This window comes from Hemicordylus capensis, chromosome 6, assembly GCF_027244095.1.
Source record: "Hemicordylus capensis ecotype Gifberg chromosome 6, rHemCap1.1.pri, whole genome shotgun sequence".
Taxonomy (NCBI): Eukaryota; Metazoa; Chordata; class Lepidosauria; order Squamata; family Cordylidae; genus Hemicordylus; species Hemicordylus capensis.
Window position 1 is genome coordinate 1,474,272 of NC_069662.1, and position 21,831 is coordinate 1,496,102.

The 21,831-nt window shown below is 45.0% G+C and overlaps 1 protein-coding gene across 19 annotated transcripts in view; it reads right to left on the minus strand.

The window, feature by feature from the left end:
• Positions 1 to 3,728: 3,728 nt before the first annotated feature.
• The window catches only part of ZCWPW1 (zinc finger CW-type and PWWP domain containing 1), a 49,330-nt gene continuing 31,227 nt past the window's right edge, over positions 3,729 to 21,831 (minus strand). For 16 of the 19 annotated variants that reach the window (XM_053266394.1, XM_053266410.1, XM_053266407.1 and 13 more), the window contains 10 exons: positions 15,217 to 15,333; positions 13,722 to 13,842; positions 11,647 to 11,722; positions 11,360 to 11,464; positions 9,809 to 9,892; positions 8,840 to 8,906; positions 8,622 to 8,710; positions 5,156 to 5,240; positions 4,867 to 5,004; positions 3,729 to 4,530 (listed from right to left, as the gene is read on the minus strand). In XM_053266394.1, coding sequence (XP_053122369.1) covers positions 4,214 to 4,530; positions 4,867 to 5,004; positions 5,156 to 5,240; positions 8,622 to 8,710; positions 8,840 to 8,906; positions 9,809 to 9,892; positions 11,360 to 11,464; positions 11,647 to 11,722; positions 13,722 to 13,842; positions 15,217 to 15,333 — 1,199 coding nt within the window. In that variant the 3' untranslated portion in view covers positions 3,729 to 4,213. The remainder of the gene's footprint in view (positions 4,531 to 4,866; positions 5,005 to 5,155; positions 5,241 to 8,621; positions 8,711 to 8,839; positions 8,907 to 9,808; positions 9,893 to 11,359; positions 11,465 to 11,646; positions 11,723 to 13,721; positions 13,843 to 15,216; positions 15,334 to 21,831) is intronic. The other 3 variants (XM_053266402.1, XM_053266405.1, XM_053266404.1) reach the window with 3 other exon arrangements.

Here is a 21,831-nt window from a genome sequence, read left to right on the forward strand (position 1 = left end):
AATGTAAGTAAGGGTAAAATGATGCACATTGGGGCTAAAAGCGTCAACTTCACATATATGTGGATGGGGTCTGAGTGGTGACCAGCTAGCAAAAGGATCTTGGGGTTGTGGTGGACTGTTCCCTGAAATTGTCAACCCAGTGCACGGTAGCTGTAAAGAAGGTAGGGATCATTAGGAAAGAGACTGAAAGTAAAACTGCCAATGTAGTAATGTCCTCATAAATATAGGGTGCAAATGCATCTGGAGTACTGCCTACAGTTCTGGTTGCTGCACCTTAAAAAAAGATATTGCAGAGCTGAAAAAAGTGCAGAGAAGGGCAACCAAAATGATCAGTGGGCTGAAGGGACTCCCGTATAATGAGGAAAGCCTGAAACGTTTGGGCCTCTTTTGTTTAGAAAGAAGGAAGGTAAGGGTGGGGGGACTGGCACACATTAGAGGTGCATAACATTATGCACGGAGTGGTCCTTCTCCCTCTCTAATAATATTAGAACTGGGGTCATTCTTTGAAGCTAAATGCTGGGAGATTCAGGACAAAAGGAAGTACTTATTTACACAACATGTAGTTAAACTATGGAATTTACTGCCACCGGATGTTGGCCACTAATTTAGATGGGCTTAAAAGGGGATTAGACTAATTCATGGAGGACAAGGCTATCCATGGCTACTATTTTTATTTTTTAGGTTTTATATTCCGCTCTTCCTCCAAGGAGCCCAGAGCAGTGTACTACATACTTAAGTTTCTCTTTCACAACAACCCTGTGAAGTAGGTTAGGCTGAGAGAGAAGTGACTGGCCCAGAGTCACCCAGCTAGTTTCATGGCTGAATGGGGATCTGAACTCGGGTCTCCCTGGTCCTAGTCCAGCACTCTAACCACTACACCACGCTGTCTCTCTACTGTCTACTAGCCTGGACAGCTGTAGGTTTCCATCAGGATCAGCAGGGGCATGCCCCTGAACCTGAGGTGGTAGGGACGGAACACTGAGGGGGCAGTTGCCCCCTTTCTCCTGCTTGTGGGCTTCTCAGAAGCACCTGGATGGCCACTGCATGAGGCAGGATGCTGGACTAGTGGGGCCTTGGCCTGATCCAGCAGGGCTTTTCTTATGTTCTTAACTGCTATATGTAGAAGCTCCATTTCTCTTCCACATGCAGTTCAGTTCAGGGAACCTCAGATGCAGATGCAAAAAGTCCTCTGTCTGGAAGGATGCTTTGTCCAAATACTGTAACTGCCACAACACACTGCTTGAGTCCTTGGGGCAGCAGGGATAGAAATAAATAAATGGGAAGAGGTGAAGGCAAAATAAGAGAATAAGTCTATTCTCACGAGCAGCCGAACCCAGACTAGGGCCATACGGCCTGGGCTAGGCTGCTCATGTGGTGCGCTGGGCTTGCTCCCAGTCCTGGCACTTCTGCCTTGCCTAACCAAACTTTCAACCCCAGCCTTTAGACAGGCTTGCACCCTTAACCCTGGCGCTGGGGTCATGTGTATGCTTGGGGTGCATACAGTCTGAGCATACATAGTCGGGCTCCTAGAGCGCCCAACTCATGGGGGAGTCCCCAAATGCATCATGCATATCGTGCAGTGCATTGTAGGATATCCGGAGGCTGGGATGCATTGTCCCAGCCTCTAGTGATCCACGCTGCTTGAAGTAACTCAGGGAAACCATGGCTTCTGAGCATCTGCTCCCCCTTTTCACAACCCATGGTTCCAGCCCTTTGAAACACTAGGTGTTTGTTATTGTTGTTGTTTACAGCAGAGGTAAAAGCAACATCACCACCTGCTGACTGTGAGAGGAATGATGATTAAATGCTCTTCAGTGTACTTTGGTGCTCCTTTGGTCTGAAATGAAGCACAGTTACTGAGACAGCTTGTCTTGGGGCTGCATTCGACAGCACCCCTCTATTTGATTTGGAGTGGCAGGCTTGCAACCTTCATCTTGGATACCTGCTGAGCTCACAGGATCGTGAACTCTGCACATGCCTGTGTTTGGCAAACTATGCCGTTCGGCTGCTTGGCACAAGCAAACACGGGGCTGCACTGCCCAAGGTCAGGATAACAAACGGCGACAGGGAGACCCCGCTGGCCTTCCTCCTGCAAAAAGGCAGGAAGCCAGCAAACAGACCTGGGTCAAAGAGGCCTTCACAAGTGGAACAGCCAACTCCCTGCGCAATGGGATTAGCCTCCCTCATTGCTTTCACAGCTACTCAGATGAGCACAGCACACCCCCAATCTCCTATCACAGTGTTAATGAGCTGGGGAGGACCCAGAAGTAGGATCCTTAACAAAAAAGAAAGCCTCTCCCCCCCCCCCCACGAAGAGATGTCCCAGGTCTCCGATAAGGCTTCTGAGTTCATCCAGAACTCTTCAGACACCACTGTGCTTCTTTTGCTCCCCCCACCCCAGCTCTTTGGATGAAATACTCCTTTCATTTTTTATCAGTGTATGCACAAGAGTATGCACAAGAGACTAAACTAATGACAACAGATACAGCAACCAGCCTCAGAACTGATAATGAAGACACTGAAGTGGATAGCTTCTGCCTTTTAGGATCAACTATCAACAGTAAAGGATCCAGCTCAGGGGCGTAACTACTATTAGGCAAGGGGAGGCGGCTGCATGGGGGCCCCCACGCCTCGAGGGCCCCCCCCAGAGGCAAGTCACATGTGAAGTGTGTGTGTGTGTGTATCAGCGAGGGGCCCATTTTAAAATTTTGTCTCTGGGCCCACTCCAGCCTTGTTACGCCCCTGATCCAGCTGTCAAGAAATACACTGCAGACTAGCACTTGGTAGGGTTGCAATGAAAGACTTGGAAAGGATATTTAGATGCCCTGACGTATCTATACCTACAAAAATTAGAATCGTTCAGACAATGGTTTTTCCGTGACACTCTATGGATGCGAAAGCTGGATTTTGAAGAAGCAAGACAGAAAATGTATCGACCCTTTTTGAACTTTGGTGCTGGAGAAGACTTTTGAGGATACCATGGACAGCCAGGAAAACAAACAAATAGATCATAGAACAAATCAATCCAGAATTTTCCCTTGAGGCACAAATGACCAGGCTCAAACTATCATACTCTGGACACATTATGTGAAAATCCAGCTCCCTTGAGAAGTCCATAATGCTGGGGAAAGTGGAAGGAAAAAGAAGAAGAGGATGACCAGCAGCTAGGTGGATGGACGATGACAACAGCAATGAATGCACCACTGAGAGTCCTTCAAGGCCAAGTTGAAGACAGATCATCCTGGAGAGAATCTATCTATGTGGTCGCTAAGAGTCTACACTGACTTGACGGCACTTAATCAATCAATCTATGTACAAGAGTGCAGTTGTGTATTAGGAGGGATAGTGTGTCACAATTGTGAACAAAACTGAAGGACACTGAAGACTCCTGATTAAATTTAAAACTAGACTTTAATAGATTGCTGAAATGTAACCAAACCATTCTATTAAACACTGTACACATTTAAGATAAATTAGATAGTTATCAACTTACACATTGCCTCAAAACAACTCCCAGAAAATGAGGTCATTCACACAATCAAAAACTGTGTTCTAACGAGGTTTGGGAGCTGTGTGTGCTCCCAGTTTTTGGTTGTGTGGAAGCAAGGTAGGAGGAAAACCTGGGCAGAAGTGATTGTGTGGAAGCAAGGTAAGAGGAAAACCTGGATAGCTTTTCCTCCTACCTTGCTTCCACACAGTCACTTCTACTCAGGTTTTCTTCTTACCTTGCTTCCACATAAACGAAAATTGGGAGCACACAGCTCCTAAACCTGGGCAGAACATGGTTTTTGACTGTGTGAATCACTCAGGTTTTTTTATTATGTGATTGACTGGCTACCTTTTGACTGCTTCTTTGTAGTAAGTTTTATGCAAGCCAATCAAACTTAGTGGGGGTGGTGAATTTAGTTTCCCTGTTGTGTTTAGAGCAAATACTTGCAAATAATGGCCTGTTTAATCAAGGAACCAAAGGGGAAGCATCACAGCCTTGTTTGGAAAAAGCAGCCACCAACTGCTTCACTCCACTAGGTAGAATCAACTGAAGAACTGGAACCACAATGGCCTTCCTCCCTGATCCCTTGCTGCTATGCTTCTGCTGTTGGATGATATTCATCGTCTTCATTGGCCCATCTTCTGTAAGATTCCAGAGGAAGAAATAATCCATCCCTTTCCTTTTTGGAGGTGGGGGAGCCATGCATGGCCTCCCTGCACAAGGCTACTCTTCATAGAAGACCAAGGAAAAGTCTTCAGGAGAGTAACATTTCCCCTCAGCAGAGACAGACATCTCCTGGCTGCCCAAGGCTGCTTCTTCCTCAGCCACAACTGCCATAGGCTCATCGGATGCCTCAAGGCCCTTACTCAACAGCAGCTTCCTTTCTGCTGCGTGGAAGATTTCAGCCTCGTTCAAACTGTCTTTTTTGCCTGAATGACTGGAGAGCACTAAGTTGCCAGTGCTTCTGGCTGTGCAAGAACTGAGCCATTCAGCAGCTTTAGGATTCTTAGACTGGGGCACAGTGAATGATTTCTTAGAACCTGAAGAGAAACACAAAAACTAGTGAGGGACTCCTAAAGAAGCAAATGGTCATTCTCCTGCATATGGGGAGAGCAACAGACACTCCCACTTGTAAGGTCAGGGTCATGTTGAATAACTCCAGTCATTTCAGAGCAAAGCTGTCCCTTCTGTGGCCTTCTGGTTCTAGTGCTAAATAAACTATGAATAATTATAAGTTAAAAATAAAAATGCTTCACAACTTGGGATCTGATTCCCATTTGTAACGGAGAACATTCTTTCTAGGTCCACTTATGTTTCTTTTGCACCAACTGTTTTCAAGTTAGCAAACAGCCCACAAAAGCTGGGGCCTCTTTTACCTTTTTGGCCATCCTGATGCACCTTTGCTTTGCCAGATCCTTTTGGCACAGCTATAGTTTTGTGGGAGGACACCTCTCTTCGGCTCTTCTTTGTCAAAGGGAAGCTATCTTCAGTTGTAACTTTTCTTTCTTTGGCCCCTGCATCAATAAATTGGGATAAAAGCTATTTTTCTGCCCTATTATGAGCAATTTTCTGGCCCTCAAGGTTGTGGAACATACCTTAACAAACAGATAAGAGAGCCTGAGGCTGATGTTGCTGGGAAAAGTGGCTTTATTGGTCATCACATACCTTTTATGTTGGTTTTCTTGTTGAGATTGCCATCAGGTTTCATCACTGGTTTTCCAAGAAGAAGCTGGAAGGCAGGTATTGTTTGCTTATCAAAAACAGAGAGCATAGCATGAGAACATAAGGAGAGCACTAGCAGATGAGATCAATGGTTAATCTAGTGTAGTATCCCGATTCCCACAGTGGCCAACCAGATGCCTCTGGGAAGTGCATAAGCAACCCACGAAGGCAACAGCATAACAACAGCCCTGCTAGATTAGGCCAAGGCCATCTAGTCCAGGTTCCTATTTCCCATAGTTGCCCACTGGGAAGCCCACCAGTAAGAGATGAAAGCAGACCCGTCTCTCACCACTGATCCCCTGTAACTGGTATTCATACTGAAGCATTCTGCTTCTGAATCTGGAAGTAGCATATAACTATCAAGACCAGTAACCACTGATAGATTTGACCTCCAGGCAGAGTCCTTCCTGCTGTTGCCTCCCAGCAACTGGTATTTAGCGGCGTGCTGTCTCTGAACATGGAGGTTCCACAGAGCTGTCAGGACCAGCAGCTGCTGATAGACCTCAGGGCTGTTCTGATGATGATGATGATGATGATAATGAGGGTAGGAGAAGTCTCTTGCCCTAATTCGGGAGTTGGGTGCACTCCCAATATTTGATTGTGTGTTCAATAAAAGCAAGGTAGGAGGCGAGGCAGGGGCGAGGCAAGGTTGGAGTGGGCCCAGAGACAAGATTTTAAAATGCCTCCCGCTCACTGAAGCTCAGCTCATGAAGTAAAGAAATCTTAAATGAGGCTGAATAGTGGTAACAAAAGGCATAGCTATATATCTCCTCAATTATTTCTAAAAAGGTTTTGTAAATTGTGGACAATGCAAGTCATTTAATTGTACTAGAGAAAGACATGCTGTTCTGGTAGCTCCAGGTATTAACACTCACATCAATTTTGGAGGATGAATACAACTGAAGGAAGCCGGGGGGGGGGGAGAGGTGCTCGGCTGGGGGAGTCACTCATGTGGCTTGCCTCTGGGGGGGCAATGCCTTGGGCCCCCAGACAACTGTCTCCCCTTGCCCTATTATAGTTACACCCCTGAGGCGAGGAGTTTGCTTGTCTGTCAAGGTCCAGCTGGGTAGGAAGTTTTTCCCTCCTACCTCATTCCAAAGCTGGGGACAGAATCTAGGAAGGTAACATTTGTCCTAACCAGCCCCCAAACTAGGGTAGGAGGCTTCTCCTACCCTAGATGTATGTATGTATGTATGTATGTAGGTATGATGTTTGTACACCACCCCAAACTTACATCTCTGGGCGGTTTACAACAACATAAAACAAAAATTAAAACATTAAAACAATTTAAAACCACAATTCTAGTTAAAAAGCTGGGGTGAATAAATGTGTATTTAGAGACCACTTAAAAGCTGTCAGTGATGGGGAGACTCTCATTTCATCAGGGAGCACATTCCAAAGTCTCGTGGTGGCAACAGAGAAGGTCTGTCTCTGAGCAGCCACCAAATGAGCCGGTGGCAACTGCAGACAGACCTCTCCAGATGATCTCAATGGGCGATGGAGCTCATAGTGAAGAAGACCTTGTGGCTCTACACACGAGTGGTGTGTAGAGCCTGGGAGGGTTCAGTAGGGAGAGTGGGCTTTGCCCACTCTCCCTGCAGATGATCAGACCTGCAGCCCTGGGTGGCTGGAATGACAGCCCACATGACTACCGGCTCCGTGATGGATCCGGTGGGGACTGTGGGGATTGGGGGCCGCCCAACCCCCAGAAGTCCCAGGATGCCCCATGCAAGCACATGGGGCATTCTGGGGAGACCCCCGACACAGGGAGGCTGTTTGTAGCCTCCTGGTCAGGGGCCTACTCATGTGTCACCGCACATTGCGGCGGCACACGATCAAAAAACCAAAGTTAATGAAGCGCTCGCTCTGTTAATCTTGTTTAAGGGGAGGGGGAATTAGGCGGGCTAGCCGCCTTGAAACCACCAGGCTTGCCTGTGAGCCCAGTGGTTCCGGCAATCGCTAGAAAGTGGGCTAGGCTCCTGTAACAATCAGCCAATAACAGCCTTTCCTCTAAAGAGTGAACCAGAACTGTACCCTGTCCTGACTGACAGGCTAGGGATCAGCCACTCAGCACACAGCGGGGTGGGACCTTGACGGCCATGAGAGAGGAAGAGAAGGGTTTCTTTGTCTCAGAAGCAGCTAGGTGAGAGATGAGAGAGGATGGGCGGAAGGCTTAGTGAACAGCAATGGAACTTTGCTGCCTCATGGTCAACAGCTAGCCTGGAGAAGGACATCTGCAGATCCTTGAGAGACAGGATTCAGGAAGCTTGAATTCTCTCCTGGAGTTTGGGGTGAGTTCAAGGGGGAAGAAAGCCAGGGCCTTTGGCTTCTGAAGGGTTTAGTCAGGGAACAGTTTTTTAGCTTGTGTCAGGTTACTTCCTTCTGGTGTGCTTTGCAAATACTTACAACTGCTCTATTGTGTTTTATCTGTAACGTAACAAGCTAAGAGAAATTGAGGCAGCACCCTTTCCAACTAGGGTGTTGCAAAAGTCTCTGTAGACTCTCAAAGATGCTGTTTGTATTTTCTTACATTTATGTTCTTTGCAACTGGGTAAAGACAATTTTTGAAGTGTGCCACCCCAATATCATCTAAGCTTTTTGAAGTATTATTATAGTTACTGAGTGTTTCTTTTACCTGTAACTAAAAGCTGACAGAGCCTCAGACTGAAGCAGTCTGTAGTAATTTGAATAAGGTTTTTCTCTTTTCGTTCTTTGTATTTTACCTGCCTCTGTGTGGATTTTTAACTCGGGAAAAAGGGGCTTTGCTCTGGTGCAACACACATCTCAAATTTTATTGCTCAGCAACACTACCAAGTGTTTTCATCACGTGTAGGCTTGCACATGGGAGGTTTTTGTGTACTTTTCCAATAGTCAAGAGAAGGAGAGTCTCCCTGAACATTCACCAAAATACGGGGAGGGGGGACAGTAAAAATTAGGGTGTGGTGGCAGCGCTACTGAAGAAGCAGTTTTAGTTTTAAAGGAACGGTCTTTGTGGGTGAAAGCAAGGGAGAGGATGATCCAGCATTTTTCATCCTTTCATGTGGCCTTTTTGGAGACAAAGGCTGGGTTAAACTCACTACAGCTCCCTTACCCACTTTCTAGTGATAATGGGAATAGGCTCATTCTCTTAAATAGTTTCAATTGTGGGGACAGCCCTTTTCCTCTCTGAATCTGTCTGTTCCTCCTTTAAAACTAAGCTAGTTGCCATCACTACATCTTGTGGAGACCTCATGCTTAGGCACTTAAACATGCTGATAGTTCTATTTAAATTTATTTATTTATCTATCATAAAGAATACCTCCCTAACAAACAAATCTGTTTCACTTGTCAGATGTGTGGACCACAGTGGCCCATTTAAAAAGGGAAATTGCCTAATCAGTTGAAAGAGTGAACCCCCCCCTCAACCAACCTTTTCCTGACTCGTGATTGAAGCCGCTGTATCCTTACTGCCACTGCTTGGTTCTTGAATCTTCTTGGCGCAGGGTTTGCATTTTAGATCTACAATGCAAACAAGAACAGAGGGGTGCAAGGCACCTCTTGGGTAGCCCTGCATTTCAGCCACTCTAGCACCACTCAGGGGTTTTCTGATCACACACAGCACCCTTCCAGGCTATGAAGCAAAAGTACCTTTCACATCTTTGGGCGGCTCTCTCCCACTGAACCGGCTAGAGAATCCAAATATCCTTATTCTCTCCTGATGCAGTGGAAGGGAAAAGAAAGAGAGATTCTGATATGCTGCTTGAAATGCTTATTTTCTAAAATAAAAAGAGCTGGAGCTTCAGTCTGCCTTTTACCCTGGAGGCCCTCATGCATAACCCTACATTTAAGGAGTTGGTTGTCACAACCAGAGGAGAATACCTTCTTGTTCATGAACCCTGCCGCCTATTAAGATCATCTGGGAAGGGCTGGCTGGAGGTGTCACCTGCTGGGTTAGTGGCAACTCTAAACTGGGCCTTTTCTAGGGTTGTCCCAGGACTTTGGAACACGTTTCCTAGCAAAATTAGAGCCTCCCTTTCTCTAGATGTTTTAGAGAAGCACTTGAAGACATACCTGTTTAGTCAGGCTTTTGTTTTAAGTTTTAGAGCTTTTATCTGTATTTTAAATGGTTTTTATGATTGTGTTTTTAGATTGTGAACTGCCCAGGGACTTGCATATGGGGTGGTATAAAAATGTGTTAAATAGATAAATAAAATTTAAAAAGCAGAAGCAGTGACAGAAAGGCAGCTAATCATTAATCCTCCAACTGTGCAAAGGAGGAAGCAATAGAACAGGCTGAACCTGCAAAACAAGATGTTTTAAATTAAAGACAAAGTGGCCTTGAAAAACCTCCATGGCAGGCTCCCTGTCCACGTTGGACAGGCTACTGTTCCTTCCTGTTGCACCTTTTTTGGGGGGGAGAAATCACCACAGATCATGTCTGAAAAAACACAGAAGAATGATACAGACAACACTAAAATGCAACAATTTAGCAATGATATTCTCTGGATGCCCTTGGATCACAGTGAGTGAACCAAGCATGGCAATTCCAGAGAAAAAGGTTAGTGTGGAAGCAATCTCAGAAAACATTAGCAATATGGAGTCGGCCCCCAGTCAAACCTGGATATTTATTTGCTCTGCTTCTTTCGCCATCCTTAGAGCAGCTTCAAGATTCTTCTTGTCACGTTTGCCCTTGAGCTTGGTCTGAAAAAGAAAATGCAGGACTTATTCAGATAATTCTGTTTAAGAAAATGGTGGTGAGAATATGCTATTTATTTCAGTCCATCCAGTCCCCATGTGCAAATATTACTGCCTTCTGGTTTTTACCAAGCATGTCCATGATGTAAAATCATAGGAACGGAACCATTCCAGCTCCTACCCATGGAACTCCAGGAACTGTAGTTCTGGGGAGGGATTAAGGAAATCTGCAAGAATTGTAGCATCCCCAGGGTAAAAGCTGGATGTGATGGAAGCAAAGCTTTATGTCTAAATTATGTCTTTATGTGCAGACAGGAAGCTATTCAATCCTTCTTCAACCCAAGGCTTACCTCCACCCACCACCATCCTGTGCTTTCCTTTGTCAAAACCCTCTATTGGGCAGGAGCTTGGCTGAGAAGGAAAGTGCTTGGAGAGAGAAGCTGTTGGGAGGTAAGCAGTGGGTGGGGTGAAGGGAGCTGCACTCTTCATCTGCATATGCCCTTTTGCTGTTAAAAGCAGCCCCCTTTACTCCCTTCTTTCTATATGAATGCGCCAAATCTGACTTTCGATACCAGATCTGCCACCATTACATCTAATTAGGTCCTCCTCACAGAGCTACAATTCCTGGGGTATCTTGAGGGAATCCATGATAGTTAGAAAGCTCTAAAACAGATGCTCATTTTTAGTAAGGTTGTGGACTAATAAATCAACAATATTTTCCCAACAGATCAGGTCTGAAACAATACAGGAGAACATCACAGACAACACTGGAACACAACAGTTACAGGATGCCCTGTAAAAAGTGAGTGAGCCAAGGATGACAATTCCAGAGAAAAAAGCTTGTGTGGAAGCAACCTCAGTAACTTATAGGAAAAAGAGAGATGAGGCAGAGGAGAACTAAAGACTGAACTACAGGAGGAGAGAGAGATGGAGAGATTGTTCATGAGATCTGCCTAAACAGGACCCCTCCCCGCCACACACACACCCATCCCAGCTCTGCCTTCACTGTGAGAGGAGAGCTGATCTTATGGTAGCAAGCATGAATTGTCCCCTTTACTAAGCAGGGTTCACCTTGGTTTGCATTTGGATGGGAGACTACATGTGTGCTCCCTAAGCTATTCCCCTTAGGGGATGGGGCCACTCTGGGAAGAAGACCTGTGTGCTTGCATGCTGAAGGTTCTAGGTTCCCTCCCTGGAAGCATCTCCAAGATAGGGCTGAGAGAGACTCCTGCCTGCAACCTTGGAGAAGCTGCTGCCAGTCTGTGTAGACAATATTGAGCAATGGACTGACTGGGTAGAAGGCAGCTTCCTCTGTTCCCAAGTATTCTTTGTGGCCTTTTACTGGTCTGTGTGTTTCAAAAGGCATCTCCCATCCATTGGTCTCTTGGCTCTCTGCTCAGTATCATCACCTTCTGGTACCTGGGTACCAATCAGGTCATTGTCCGCTGAGGCCATAAGCAAAAGCCCCCTTACCAAACTGTTTCCTTCCACATCTGGTTCACCAAAGTTCCTAAGCAAGGAGGCAGAGATCCACGCCCGGGTAGCAGAGTTGCCGAAAAAGGTCACATGGTATTTGGACTGAAATGAGAAAGGAAATAGATTGTGTCCATAGAGCAGCACCATGATATAGGATGATTCTCCTTTTAGAATTGAGATTATGCAGCTGTCTCTGGGGCGGAGACAGCTACTCAAATATGGATCCTTTGTTCAGCACTAACAAGCAAGCATGATATTAAACAAAATATATATATAATACTTACAGGAAGTGAATCTTCCTGCGAAGAAAACAGGAAGTACTCTGCAAGGTCAGGATCAGCTTCTATCATCCCAGGCCACCTACACGTGCATGCATGAGAAATAAGAGAAAGCACTGGTGTAAGCGACACCCTGGCTTCTGTTGTTATTATTATTAATAATAATAAGAGCCAGCATGGTGTAGTGGTCAGAGTGTCGGATTAGGACCGGGGAGACCCGAGTTCAAATCCCCATTCAGCCATGATACTTGCTGGGTGACTCTGGGCCAGTCACTTCTCTCTCAGCCTAACCTACTTCACAGGGTTGTTGTGAGGAGAAACTTAAGTATGGAGTACACCGCTCTGGGCTCCTTGGAGGAAGAGTGGGATATAAAATGTAAAATAAAATAAATAAATAATAATAATAAAAAATTTATATAGCACTTTTCAATGAAAAAAATGCTCAAAGCAGTTTACGCAGAAAAATAAGATTATAAGGAGAATAAGTTAACTGGCTTTCTCCCCCAAAGAATATTGATGAATATTTTTAAAATAAAAGCTTCCCCACCCGCTTTTAAAAAAAGAAAAGCTCTCCCAGATGGCTTTTACCTAACAAATCGAACGCATGCATGCTAAAATGTTATCCTTTCAATTAAGAAATGTAATTGCTGCCAAAATCAGTCTCCATACAAAACTGGGAGAGAGGGAATGTAATGCCAATACCTGTCCCAAATAAATTGATAGAAGCATTTTAAAAGCTAGAATGAGGGTGAGTTTATAGAGCAAGTCTTGCTAAGGAAGAATCAGCAAGCATGGCTTGTAAAAAGGGAAGTCTTGTCTCATCAACCATTTGGAATGCTTCTTTGATGGAGTGTCAACAAACACAAAGCTGGAACAGTCTAGCAGAGGTTCTGTGCGTGGACTTTCCACAGGGTTTGGCCAACATCCCTGTGCTGCTACAAAGCAGCAACTTTACATTTATCTAGTGCCAATGGTGGACTAGGCTTGGTGCAAAACATAGCTGTGTCTCTGCCCTCAACCTGAGGATTTTAAAAATCAAAGCGGTTCCTAGAATGTCAAACACCATTCATCATCTTGCTACTGGATCAGTGCCTCCAACAGCTTGTTCATAAAGCCCAGGTGTGGGATAGACATTTCGAGAACAAGCATCTTGGACGGAGGAGTGTTTCTGGGGAGTTCCCCTCTCTGTGGATGAGAGGGCCTCATTCTTGGCCAGTTTTCCATCAAAGGACTGCAGCTGCTGTACTGGCAAGGGTGCTAAGAGGCTTGGCTATTTTGGCTAAGCATTTCAAGCAGAGTCAGCAGTTTGAAAAGCCTGTAGGGAGCCAAACAAAACTGAGGGTTTTAGGAGTTGCAGATTTGAGTACTGCCAGGGGTGGTTGGTCCTGACAAACAGGGAGGGGGCAAAAGAGGCTCAACTGCCTTTCCTTTCCAAGCTCCATTTGCTCTTCTCTCTCCTGCCCCAGAGTTAATGAGAGCCTCACTGCCTGCAGGCTGGATATTTGTCAGGTAGAGCTGTGCAGTTAATCGTGCAGCCCACCCTTCAGGCAGTGTGCAAAATGGAGGAGAGAGGAGAAAATGGAGCTTGAAAAGTTTGGGTACCTCCTTGCCAGCCCCACCCCGCTGCCCCTGCTGGCTTATTAGGATGAGCCACTTCTGGTTACAGCAGTGCAGAATTGGGAATTAAAAGAAAAGACATAACTGTGTGAGACCTGGGCTCTGTGTATGTCTGTGTGTTGGACTGGGAAAGCAACGGAGTAGTTGTGTTGTGTTGTGGCCCAGTGTGATAATCTGGAAACAGAAAGGGTCTGTTTAGCCTAGCGCTGTATTCTGCTCACACAACCAGCACTTTTTTGCGACCAAACTGTACAATCTCTGCAGCATGACTTTAAAACAACAACAACACACCCCACTGCACTGTGTTTATTATGGTTTTTACTTTCTGACATTTGAAAATGTGTCTCATTCCTTTCAGTGGGACTTACAGCTACATAAGTGTGCTTAGAAGAATCCCAGCCTAAGGGAAGGGCAGTGGTGTACTGTCTTAACATGTCTAATCGTGTTTAAAAAAAAAAATCTACCATGGGTATCCATATTGTTTGGCCCACACAATTGACCCTGGAATATAAACTGCATAGACCACTTCATTTTCAGAACCCGACCACGTCTCCTCAGGAACGCTGCAGCTGTTGTACTGATGATCTGCAACAGAGAATAAATGATAAATAACTGTAGTGTGTATGTAATGTCCATCAGGCATCGATATAAGGCAAGCAGGTTTGTTCCTTAGACAAAGACTGAATGGACATAAATCTGACATCAGAAGATAATCAGTGAGCACTTTAACTTGCAGGGTCACAGTGTCATGGACTTGAAAGTGTTTACACTTAAAAGATCTACCCTGGAAATTGTATGGACAGGGAAATAGCAGAACAGGAATTTATTAGAAAGTGTGACTTCATGAGACAAGGATTAAATACAGACTATGGTTTCCTGTCACACCTAAGGATTGTACTTGATGTATTTTAACTCCTGACCCTTTAAGAATCCTAGAATGTTTGCATCCTCTGCTTTCAGCTACTCGTTTCACTACTGCATGTTTCTCCAGTACCAACCTCTGATTAAGTGAGCTGTCACCCATGAAAACTTATGCAACATTAAACAATCTTTTCATTTAGTTGCTGATTATTTACCTATTTCTTCACAAGTACTTCGGCACAGTGGGGAAATGCTTGACTAACAAGCAAAAAGTTGCCGGTTCAAATCCCCACTGGTACGATATCAGGCAGCAGCGATATAGGAAGATGGGAGAGGAGAGCTGGTCTTGTGGTAGCAAGCATGAACTGTCTCCTTAGCTAAGCAGGATCTGCCCTGGTTGCATTTGAATGGGAGACAGTGCGAGCACTGTAAGATATTCTCCTCAGGGGATGGAGAAGGTCTTCTCCAAGATAGGGCTGAGAGAGATTGCTGCCTGCAACCTTGGAGAAGCTGCTGTCAGTCTGTGAAGACAGTACTGAGCTAGATAGACCAATGGTCCGACTCAGTATATGGCAGCTTCTTATGTTCCTATGCTGAAAGGCATCATCTCATACTGCGTGGGTGGAGGCAATGGTAACCCCCTCCTGTATTCGACCAAAAGAAAACCACAGGACTCTGTGGGTGCCACAAGTTGAAGTCAACTTGACGGCACACTTTACCTTTACCTTACTTCCAAATGCATGCATATTTTTCTGTTGACAACCCTGTCTTCATTTTTGTCCCCTTCCACTTCCTGGGAATCAGGAGATTCAAAAGCCATGCATGCTTCCATTTTCCAGTCATAAGAACCCATAAATGTTTGTCAGTGTCAGATTGGCACCCTGCCAACCTAGCATTTAATCAGAATCAGTATTCTAGGGTTTGCTCTAAGATTGTTGATCATGATTAAATGTCAGACTAGCATGGTGCTGCCCATCACCAAAAATGTAAGCCTGCCTTAGTTTTATGCAGAAGTTTCTTAATTTGCCAAGGGAAGGCGAGACCACCAAATGCCTGGCAGTTTCAGCAGCAAATCCCTTGCCCCACCTTCTCTTTTACCTGGGTTCTGGCTACAGGACCAGTCCTCAGGCAGAACTGATGGATCAATGTCACTGCTCAGCCGCCTCCACTTCTCACAAGTTGGATAAGAGCACTGGACCCATGCCATGCACCAGACTAGGAAAATCAAAGGAAAAACATGCTGTAGAGGGATTGAGATTTATGGAACATGCACAAGGGGATGATCTTGTCTATGAGGCTTAAATGAGCACCACTCAGATATGGTCTAAGTGTACGAATTATTCTGTCAGTGAGGATTAAACTGATTCTACCACTATAAATAGCAAGTCACTGTATTAGGGTTTCAACAATAAGGTTTCTTAACTGTGTATCTTCCTTGGGGGTTCAAGAACCCATGATTGTGCTCAGAGATGTTAAAATGCAGGATGCCCCCAAATGGCTGGAGATCCAGCTCCAGATGGCATCGACCTTTTGCACCAGTAACCCTAATGACTACTAGGGGCATTGAGAGTAGAGATACATAGTTAGGGAAGCTATTCCCATGATTGGAAGAAATCGGGCTAGGGAAGGCTATCCCAATTTCTCCCAATTGTGAGAAGCAACGGGAGCCATGCAGCTCCTGGTGGCGGCTTGGCAGCAAGCCTGCTTATGGAGCCTGCCGCTAAACCCGGGTTTCGGGCACAGGAGCTCCCCAAAAGCGGGTTAGATGTTTGTATGTCACCACAACGTGGCTCCGTACCATCATGACTCATGAGTAGCCCCACAACAGGGGAAGCGACAACAAGCCTTCCGGCATCAGGAGGCTCCCTAGAATGCCCCACGCACTCATCTGGATCATTCTGGGGCTTCCGGGGGCCAGGAGCCTCCCAAATTCTGCCACCCCACCAGCTCTGTGGCAGAGCCAGTAATCATCTGGGTGGCTAATCCGGGAGGGCTAGGTGCATGTGTGCAGAAGCCTGAAATCGGCCCATCTGCCTCATTTGGAAGGAAAGCGGGGCTGAGTGAGGGACTCTTTCACCTTCTCTCCGTCCCTACCTCCTGCAGTGAGTCAGTCAGTGGTGAGTACTTTCAGTTCAGCCGCAGTGCGCCTGTCACCAGTAAGCCCACCCCAGCGAGCTCTGCCTCAGAGCAGCCATACACATGGTTTGGGAGGTGGGTGAGCTCTCATCGCCATCCCCCTCTGCTGCCACTCAGCAGTGGCTTAAAAAAAAAAAAGACAAGTCCTGCCCCTAGGTGGCCATGCCCCCCACCCTCTCAGAGTCCCCATCGTGATTTCAGCCAATGCAATGTTGGCAACCTAAAGCAGAGGTAAGAAAGTTTTGGGATTCTCAAAACAAGAAAACTCTTGGAATCATTGGGATGCATGTAAGTCCAAAATTATATACTCATTTTATGGGTGTGGAATTGGCCAGTGAATTTTGGAAAAGACTGGATGAGCTTTATAATTGCAAGGAGCCCCAGTGATACAGTCTTGCTCATTCAAAAGTTCTGCAACTTGAAGATAAAGGAGAGACAGAATCCCACTGAACACATAATTCAAATCCAGGATCTGGGAAAACAACTTAAAGACTTGGGGACAAACCTCAGTTAGGCTGCAATTGTGGGATTCATTCTGAACTCATTGCTTAAAAGTTATCAAGCCCTTAAATTGGCAATAGAAGTTTCAGATGCATCTTTAAACTTAAAACATATCTCGCTTGGCTGAACATTTTCATAGAAAGCAAGAAATGGCTTCTCCTCCTGGAGATCATGTTACAGTGTCTCACTCAGAGAACACAGAATAAAGGTGTTTTCAGTGTAAAGGTGAAGACTATTTATATGCTAATTGTGCTGATAAGCCCAGGAAAGCTGCTGCTGGCAGAAACAAGAGAAAAGAAGAGACAGAGAGGGTTAAGATTTCTGATGCTAAAAGCCATCAGAATTCCATACCAGGAAGAGATTCTCATAAACTGAAGCACATAAAGGGCAAACCCAAGATTAAAAGTTATAATACCACGATTGAGACCAATTAAAATGTATTCTGCAATATCAAACTGTTTACATAATTGGATAAGGATTACAAAGTCCTGATTTATCTTGCAGATGGCAGATCCCTTTCTGCTGAGGAGAGAGGAGTCGCAACAGCACATAAGCTACCAGATGAACAATGTGTGGCTGTAACTATTAAGGATGCATTATTTGTGCCATCATTGGAGAATAATTTGATTTCTGCAAAATATGGAGTTGAAAAAGGATGCAGAGTTGAGTTCAAAGATAAGCATTGTTATATTACAAAAAGAAATGATTTGATTTTGGCTGCAGAGAGGCTGCATCAAGATGTGAACATTGCCTTCACAGCGCCCTCTAAAGTTGATTCACAGTGATGTTTGTGGTCCGTTGGATGAAAGCAGAGGTTTTAATCATTGCATACTCACATTTATTGATGATTTTACAAGATTTGCTCATGTTTATACTCAGAGAGAAGAGTCAAGTGTTTCAGAAGTTTAAAGAGTATGTTGCACTGGTCAGTAACAAATTTGGAAGAAAGCCTCAAAGACTAAGGAGGCAAGTACATGTCAAATGACTTGAAAAATTCCTGAAGGAACAAGGGATTGAACATGAGATTATGCCCCCATACACACCAGAACTGAATGGTGAGGCAAAGAGGAAAAATTGCTCTTTACTAGAAATGGCCAGATGCATGTTGCAAGATGCAGGTTTGGCAAATAAGCTTTGGGGAGAAGCAGTGATGACTGCCAGCTATTTACAGAACAGATTGCCAACCAAAGCAGTAGAAAAGACACCATTTGAACTGTGGTTTGGATAGCCTAGCCTAAAGCATATCAGAGCATTTCGATGGGAAGTATATGCATATGTACCAAAAACAAAGAGAAACAAGCTGAATTGCAGAAGAAAGGAGTACTCTGTGGATATGTACTAGGTGGGAAAGGATACAGAATCCTTAATGTTGAAACTGGTGATATTGAAATTTGCAACGTTGCGTACTTTGATGAGAGACAAAATCCAATCAAAGGTGAAATACAAAGGAGAGGAGAGCTGGTCTTGTGGTAGCCAGCATGACTTGCCCCCTTAGTTAAGCAGGGTCTGCCCTGGTTGCATATGAAAGGGAGACTAGAAGTGTGAGCACTGGAAGATATTCCCCTCAGGGGATGGAGCTGCTGTGGGAAGAGCAGAAGGTTCCAAGTTCCCTCCCTGGCTCCCCCAAGATAGGGCTGAGAGAGATTCCTGTCTGCAACCTTGGAGAAGCTGCTGCCAGTCTGTGAAGACAATACTGAGCTAGATAGACCAATGGTCTGACTCAGTATATGGCAGCTTCCTATGTACCAGAAGCTGGGCCAAGGATTCAGATGAGTGAGGAACAAGGTGAGCAGACTTTCACACACCTCATGACAGGCAGTGAACCCAAACCCAAGCCAGATTCAGAAGGGGTTGCACTGCCTGAACCAGAACTGATACACTCACAGAGGCCCAACAAAAGGATTCCACCCAAAAGACTCTCACTCATGACCAGAAGTGAAGAGTTACAGGAACCCTGAATAGGCAAGATGTTGAAAAAAATGCCAACCCACAAAGCCGAGAAATGGAGGAAAGCTGCAGAAGAAGAAATTGAATCTCTGCCCAAGAACAAGACATGGACACTTGTGGAACTACCTGCTGGAAAAAAGACTGTAGGATGCAAATAGGTCTTTAAAATCAAACAAGATGCAGAAGGGGATGTACAGCGCTACAAGGCAAGGCTAGTAGCCAAAGGATACTCCCAAATATATGGTGAAGACTACAACGAGACATTTGCACTAGTCGTGAAGCACACCTCCATCAGGACACTACTCAGCATAGCAGCAGCCAGAAAGATGCATGTTGACCACTTGGACATAAAGACTGCCTTCCTAAATAGAGAAATTGAGGAAGACATCTATATGCAGCAACCACCAGGCTTTGAAGAACCTGGAAAAGAGAGGCTTGTGTGCAAACTTCAAAAGAGCATCTATGGCTTAAAGCAAGCTGCTAGAGCATGGAATGAAAAGCTAAACGAACTGCTACTTCAGGAGGGGTTCATGCAAATAAATGCTGACCCCTGCCTATATTCAAGATTCAGAGACAATAAATGGACTTACATCCTGACTTATGTTGATGACTTGATTATTGCATATGAGGAAAGGCAAGATAGCCACAAGGTTATACAGCACCTGAACAAGAAAATAGAGGTGAAGGAACTCGGAAGAATCTCCTACTATCTTGGCATTCAAATAGAAAGTGAAGGGGATGGGACATTCCTTCTCAACCAGAAGCAGAAAATAAAAGATCTTCTAGAATGCCTGGGACTGATAGATACCAATGAAGTCAGTACACCAATGGATACAAATTTCCTGAAGCAAGATGAAGATAGTGAACCTTTACCAACCAACAACCAATACAGAAAAGCAATTGGCAAGCTTATTTATATAGCCACAGTGACAAGGCCAGATATTGCTGCAGCAGTGGAAATCCTAAGCAGAAAAGTAAGTGCACCAACCAAGAATGATTGGACTGCAGTCAAAAGATTCGAGAGATAACTAAAGGGTACCGGACACTATGTATTAGAGATTCTAGCAAGCAGCAACCCCAAACTAATAGGATACATATACACAGATTGGGCTGAAGACAAAGCTGATTGCAAGTCCACCAGTGCACACCTGTTTTTCTATGGAGATGGAGCTATACATTGGACTAGCTAGAAGCAATCATTTGTTGTGCTCTCAACCACAGAAGCAGCGTACATATCAGCTACTGAAGCATGTAAGGAAGCTGTGTGGATACACAAGCTACTGCTGGACTTTGGGATTGAAGAACCAAAGCCTACTGAGATGTTTGAACACAACCAAAGTTGTATTCAGCTCTCACTTATGGAGAAAGTCAAGTCTTGAACAAAGCACACTGATACAAAGCACCATAATGTTCGAGATGCACAAGAGAAGGGGCTAGTCAAATTGAAGTACTGCCCAACTGAAGAGATGGTGGTAGATGGAATGACCAAGCCACTACCAAGAGATTGATTCCAGATGCTTCATGAGAAGATGGGAGTCATGAACCGGTGCGACAGGCAATGAGAAGGGGTGTTGGAGATCCAGCTCCAGATGGCATTGGCCTTTTGCACCAGTAACCCTAATGACCACTAGGGGCATAGTGTCTCCTTCACCTTCCTATCTCTACCTCTATGACCCCTCTATGGATATACTGTACTCAGGAACTTCCTGGGAGTGACGACTTCTTCTTCCCAGAATGCTTCACTCTCTCTCTGAGCATCATGCTTCCATAGGTCTCTCTCTGACCAACTTGCAGTCAGAAGTTAGATATAGGTCTTTTCTTATCATCATGGACTTCTGAATAAAGTAGATTAGTTTAACCTTACATGAATCTCCATGCTTATCATTTACAAGCTGTTGCCCCTGAGACTGTAGACTTCTGCTGTAATGGGTTAGATCCAGAAATTATCTGCTATATAATAATTACCCTCAACACAACCTACCCAGGAATGTCTACAAGACAGGCTCAGAAGAGCAAGCGACAAAACACTATGTGCCCCATACATTTCCCAGCTCAAACTACTCCAATGAATAATCAGCAATGAAGAAAGCATTCTGGGCAATAATACTTCTCTCATACTGGTTTTGGGCGAGTTAGCAGAGTAGGGTTCTGAAGACATCACTCAGAATCATAACTGATCTGTAAGAAACTTTACTTAAAATAAGAAAAGCTGAGCTGTGTTACATTTCTGTTTGGATGGAGAGAGAAGTCTGTGTATGTCTGCCCAAGTGACTAAAAGATGGAATACAGAGAATTCATTAGCATAAGCATGTCCGGATGGGGCTTTTAGCTCTCTTCTCCTCCGGAATGGAGAGTGTGCATTCACATATTGGCCAGATGTACCTCGAAATCCCTGCAAGCTATCAGGGAGCACTCCAGACATGATTTGAGTTTTTCACTGTATGTTAGAGAATAGCCTGATTAATGTCTGGGGTAAAATAAATCCACTTTTTGTGTTGTTTTGCGGGGGCAAATTTGAACTTGCAGTAAATCCGCTGTAAAGCCTGCTCTTTGCAAATGCTCCATGTGAACTCCCCACCCCTAAAGATAAGATGAACTCTTTACTTTCTGGTGAGGGATAATCCAGCTGCCATTGCAATTCCCAGCTGGGCGGTAGGCCTACAGACAATCTCTAATCTAGAGCAGCTACTGATTAGCTACAAGAGGGCCCCAACAGAGCAACAGCCCTAGGACCAGCCTCTGCAACAAACCCAGAAGCCAACTCTGTCTCCAGATCCACTCAGGTGACACTACTGAGTGACCTAATAATTTCAGTACCACACACCACCAGCCAGGTTCTACACAAAACAATAAATGGGCAAACACGGACATTAAAAATGGCAACAATCAGAAACCGCTTCCAGAGAAACAGCCACATTACCCTGTTGCAACAAAAATGGCAAAATGCCCCCAAACTCTAAATATAGTGGGGCGAACAAGACAGTTCTCCAGAACATGGTACTGCTGACCTGAATGTCACTATTCTTCAACAAGAGAGCTTCAAAGGAACACTCCAGTGCAAAACTACTGAACAAGAACCTATCGCTAAGTTTTACCCCATTTGTTTAGAAATGAATCAATACAGATTCC